We start from the raw sequence: 6,000 nt of genomic DNA on the forward strand, positions 1-6,000 counted from the left end.
TGTGAATGATAGCTGACATTTAAGAGTCTTAAAAACAGTTGCTAGCAGCTGGTTTGTCATCATTCTAAATACTTTTGTTAAATATAAACTTTATAAAGTTCTGTCAAAGAAAATTAAACACAAGTGTACCGAGTCAACCTCTAATATTTAAATATACTTTTTCTAAGAAAATCGACGGTTTATTGGGATTTTAAGCTAGCAACTATCATTAGCTTTGATATTGATATAAACGCTTACGTAACCGTGTCACGTGACCCATGCCAGGGCCCAGGTATGAGGGCTGTCTGTTGGGGAAAATGTAAATTATTTAGCCGTTAGAGACAAAAGCATTCATCTTTTTCGTTGTGTGAACATTAATATCTATATTTACTTGTTTTAAACGGTTTTACCTGCTCCAGAGCCCGGCGGTACCTCCGCGTGGCTTGGTCGACTAAATCCCGGACAGACCATCCAGCTTTACAGGGAACCACCACGGAGGTGTCCCCGAAAGTTACCGTCACTTTCATATCAGCCGCGACTTTGCAGCGTCGTTCAAAAACAGCTGAATTAATCCAAAAAGTCTCCGAGCTGCTGTCTGTTCCGCGGAGAAACACCTGTCAACCGAAACTGGAGCAACAGGTGTCTCAGGTGAGGCTGAAATCACGGCGGGGTTACGTTATCCGACGTTAAACACTAAATTACACCGTAGACCACAGCAGACATATTATCCTGTTTTCCTTTCACAATGAAAGCTGGAGGGAAGCGGTAATTACGACCGCAAAATGAGTTTGTGTCATGTTGAGCTGGTCCTCCGAAACACAACAAAATGATAAGAAACCCGGAAGTGGATCACCTTTTCTCCTCCTACCTGATTCTTCTCTTTGTTTTCTCCTAATAAATATATAATGCTTTTATATTATTGTAATTTAGATTAGTTTCAAAATATGTATTTTGTTTTTGTGGCTTTATGTCATACCATAATGTGGAAGAAAAGTATAAAACTTCCCCTTTATTCATTAGTTTACTCCTGAGATGCTGGACTTTCCTACAGCCCTTGAAGTAATCCTTATCAGTGGTAAAAACAGCTGCTTAAGGCCAAAAAGGATGAATAAATAAAATAGTCTATTTCTTTTGCCTTGGTATGAAAATTGTTTGTTTGTTTGTTAGCATTTTTATAATATCATAAAATACATTTATGTAAAAATGAAATTAGTAATAGTACTTCGAATGTAAGATTGTTATCTTTTGACCTTTTAAAGACGGAAACATCTTCATACAACATTTTCTGTTCAGCTCAAATTGCAAATCTGCAAAATGAGCGACCAAAAAACATTTGTTATGCCTTTTAATAACAGTCTAACAGCTATAAATATATGCTTTCGTTCTTTTTTAAACACAGAAACAGTTTTGTTTACCTGTTTGTAGCTACGGTTTCGCCGACAGCTGCCGGCTTCTTCAGGCTGACGCTGATGGTGGCGCGTCACTTCCTTCTCCGTTTATCTGCGGGCAGCAGAGGACGTTGTCGCCCTCTACTGCCCGCTCTCCCCTCTCCGACGATGCAGTCCCATGCGTGGTCCAGCGTGTAAACTCCGTCGTCCCTGTTCATGGTCCCACATCCACGTCTCCTTATCTCTATTGCTTCCTTGATCCATCTTTTGTATTTTTGTTGTTCGGTGGTTATGATCCGTGTGTTGTCCCAGTCCATTATATGGTTTTCTCTTAAGCAATGATCTGTTTCGGCTGACTTTTTTATTGTACTTTCTGCTTCTTCTTTTGCTGCTCTTGTGTGTTTACGATTTGCCTCTTTCTCGCACTCCTTTCTGTGTTCTATTGTCCGTGTATTGAGTTGGCGTCCGGTTTCTCCTATGTATGTTTTATTGCATATTTTGCATGGGATTTCGTAGATGACTCCACATTTTTGTCCAGCTGATATTTTGTCTTTTGGGTGTACTAATCTGTTTCTAACTGTGGTGTATGGCTTTGTTGGTGTGTTTATGTTGTGTTTTTTCATTGTTGCTCTTATTTTTTCCGTTATGCCTCTGATGTATGGTAGGGTTATCACTGGTTTTGGTTCTTGTCTTTCTGGGTTTCTGGTTCTTTTTTTGGGTTGTTCTTTGCTTTCTGTTTTTGTTTGTTGTTTTCCTTTGTTTATTGCCCATGTCGGGTATCTGCAGGTCTTTAAAGTGTGTTGTATGTGTTTGTCCTCTTGTTTACGGTCTCTCTCTTCTGTTATTATGTTTGCTCGGTGATATAATGTTCTGATTACTGACATTTTGTGTATGGTGGGGTGTTCTGATGTCCATAATAAATATTGGTCTGTGTGTGTTGGTTTCCTGTATGTGTTTATGTTTAGGGTCCCGTCGGTCTGCCTGGTGATTTTCATGTCCATAAATGCTATGCTGCCTTCTGTTTCTAACTCATAAGTGAATTTTATGTTGCCCGTGTCGTCAATATTGTTTAAGTGTTGTGTTAGTGTTTCTGTTTGACCTTTTGGTATGACCGTAGCTACAAACAGGTAAACAAAACTGTTTCTGTGTTTAAAAAAGAACGAAAGCATGGATTTACAAAGACACAGCAAAAACACACCTAAGATGTTCAAAGCTATAAATATATTTTTGAGATTTAAAAAAATACGAAATAAAATCAAATAAAGTGGTTCTCTCGTATTTGTCTACAAACCTCAGTCAATAACACAGCTCAGGCCGAAATTAACTATTGGAATCATCTGTCTCACCAAACAACCGCACTGCTGCATTCACCCAGGTCCTCCACTCATTTCGTACGTTTCACAACAGAACACCACTGGTGTGAGAAGTTCTCCGCTCAAAAATATCAAAGGAGAAATCGCCAGCTGCTACCTTTTCAACTTTAGGAAAAATACCAGAGTCCCAAAAAGAAAAACACCATCCAAAGTCACGGACAACAAAAGACGTTTGGATCTAGAAAACGGTGAAAATACCAGAGTGCCAAAAAGAAAAACACCAAGTCACGGACAACAAAAGACGTTTGGACCTAGAAAACGGTGACTGGTGTTTAGTGCTATCTGGTTTACTGTAGCAATTGCGGGTTTCAGTATCAGGCAGACATGGTATATGGGAATGGTAGCCGACAGGAGGGGTGAGAGTTTGTGTTTAAAAGCTAGCTTGTTTTGTACATTTGCTGTTGCAGCTTTAAGTTTTGTTCAAAAATGAAGTAATACAACTTTTCTACTTCATCTTTTGCTCTAGAGGAGCTCAAGTTTGCTTCAGTTTTTGAAGTTTATCAATGTGTCTTTTCTGAAATGCCATTGCCGGTTTTTGTACAACCGTCTATATAAAACATTTGTATCCACACCACCTCGTTTTTAGCCAAAAGTTCAGTGAATTGTGATGCTTGGTCTTAGGCATGCCAAACCTTCAGGTGGCAGTAGTTCCCTAAATCGTTTGTGTCTTTGCCTTAAAACATTCCTTGGACGAGCAATCACTAGCTTCTGTGGAGTGACTGTCTTAAGGGTCATCCTTCGTCTTTGGTCTTCTACAGCAGTAACTGTGTTTGTAAAAACAAGCTAGCACAAACACAGGTTGCAAATGTGATGTCAGAGCATTTTTGTCACTGGCAGTGACTTAACAAAACCTAAAATCCTGGTAATGTACAAAATACTGACGGTGGAGAATTCACAAACCTCCGCTTTGCTCAGAGTTTTTGAAATAATCGTTTTTGGTGCTGTTTAGCTACACTATTGTGTGGATAATGGGCCAAACCACAGAAAGCTGCCCTACTGGTTGAAAGCAGAATTACAACATCATAAACAACCCTGCTTTAGCTAGTGCTAACAATGAGCTAACACTATCTTGAGACAGCTAATACTAAAATAAACGATTAAGTAAAAATATCCACACCAATGGGCAAAAAATATTTTTACTTACAAGTCCAGTAGCAGCAAAGCCAGGCCACCATCAGTCCTTGATTATAGCCTTCATTAGCTCCTTTAAGCTAGTGTAGGCTGCACCGATGTGAACTCTGGTTTTAGCTCTTTGTTTTGAAAATACATTACTCTCTTTTACATCCAGGCTCTGCCATGGTGCCAACAGAAAAAGAAAACTTTTTTTCCTTTTTTTGTGATTTATATTGACAATAAGCAAACTGGAGACGCTAACTGCTAGCATTACAGCTAACTGTTGTAAAGCAGGTTAAAAGCGCCCCCTAGGACACCTCCTCCATAAAACTATCTGGTGTGGTTTTTGGTCAGCAGAGGGCTACAGAGTGGTGTCAGATATGAAACTGGTCTAGTTTCTAACCCAACAATCATTTTAAAGGTCTAAAAACAATCTTTATTAAAGTGATTGACTATGACGGCCATCTTGGATTAGATTGACTCCAATAATTAACTGGATGTAGATCTAATGATTCATCTCTGAGAGTTTAATTAAAATCCATTCAGTGGCTCATGAGATGTTTTGCTAAAAAAATAAATAAATAAAACACCCGCAGAAACATAATTGGCCACCACTGAGAGGTGGGCGATAGTGACACATTTCCCCTGCAGGAACATCCTTTGAATATTTATTTTAATGAGGATAAAAATGAAGAAAATTATACAACATGGTCACAACAGTTACTACAGTTGAAACAGTTTCTGGAGGTGTTTGATCCATTATTCTTTAAATAAAGTTTTTATAGTTTTTTTTGAAGAAAACACAAAAACTTAGTTTGTATTTTCAGCCAAAAAATAATAATTCTGCTTCATGCCTCCAACTACAAAGTCTAGCCGCTATAAAAGAGAATATATTAGCTCACCTCTTTTCACACTCTAATCCTTCCGCCACCTCTACACTAATTACCTCACCATTACTTTCTGTCATTTGCTGTCATTAGGTGTGTCGTGAAATTGCCTTTATGGTTATTAGCAGCCGCTGACAGACTCCTGCGCCTCATTCCCTCACATTGTTTGGTTCCTCTCTCTGGGATTTCCTCTCCATCATCACATCACAGAGCCACCATTGCAAATGGATTCATAATTGAGACAAGCACTTACGCATTTCAGCGGCATTTCACCCGAAATGTACCGAACGTAAGAGCGGAGGGGGGGAGGACGATGGCCTCTTTTACTGCTCTTTTCATCTTCATCTTTGGTAAACATGGAGAGTTTGATGGGCGGTGAGAGAATATAGCAAGAGTGTTAAAAACACAAAGTAAAAGAAATAGATCATCTCCAATTAAGAAATCACACAATGCCTGCATCCCTGTCTCTAATCCCAGAGCTGAGGTTTTCAGGACAGAACATAATTATAGTACAAGCCTGGTTTTAGCACTGTTTTCACAGCCCCTCAGGGTGCACGATGCTGGATATGTTCCCCCAGCTGCTGACTCATCAGTCAGTCTGAATGTACTGTTGCCAGCACTTGGAAGCACACATGTTCCACTGCTGACTGCAGTCATATTTAATCAGCGGCTGAATGTGTGCATTGTTAAAAAGCTGAGCGAGAGACATCAGGAAAAGCAGATAAAAGTGTTTGTTCTCATCTCTAACCCTTTATTTGTTCAAGGCCGGCACCGTGCTATTGCCGAACTTCCTGCAGAAACAATGAATCTCTCACCAGTTTGGAGATTTTAGTTTGAAAGCTTTAAAGATCCAGAAATCAATCAGATGCTAACGATGACACACTCCTGGACAGATGTGCATGTTTTATACATGACAGAAGTAAAAACATCCCCGTAGCAAACACTCCTTAAAAAATTATCCTCCTTTAAATTTTAATGCATTGTTACTTTTTTATTGAGTGAAGCTATAAATAGAAGGAGCTTGGTTGCTTCATGTTTTATTGTTTTCAAATCAGGGATTCAGAAAAGCCCTAACCACTGCACTACTGTGTAGCCCAATAACATTTGTGAAGAAGCAAAAGACAGGAAAAACATTTCAGGACAATGTGACCAGATACATTTTGTAGATCCTCCTCTTCACAAATCAGTTCTCAAATTCAGGATCTAACCTAGAATTAACTAATGATTCCACCTAAAAGGCAACCAATGAGCCAACCAAGG

The 6,000-nt window shown here is 39.2% G+C and overlaps 1 protein-coding gene across 1 annotated transcript in view; it reads right to left on the reverse strand.

Moving 5' to 3' along the window:
- pard3ba (par-3 family cell polarity regulator beta a) overlaps positions 1–833 on the reverse strand; it is a 247,550-nt gene extending 246,717 nt beyond the window's left edge. Inside the window, exon 1 of the mRNA XM_054743134.2 lies at positions 390–833. Coding sequence (XP_054599109.1) covers positions 390–506 — 117 coding nt within the window. The 5' untranslated portion in view covers positions 507–833. The remainder of the gene's footprint in view (positions 1–389) is intronic.
- Between the last annotated feature and the right edge of the window lie 5,167 nt (positions 834–6,000).

This window comes from Nothobranchius furzeri, chromosome 14 (assembly GCF_043380555.1).
Source record: "Nothobranchius furzeri strain GRZ-AD chromosome 14, NfurGRZ-RIMD1, whole genome shotgun sequence".
NCBI lineage: Eukaryota > Metazoa > Chordata > Actinopteri > Cyprinodontiformes > Nothobranchiidae > Nothobranchius > Nothobranchius furzeri.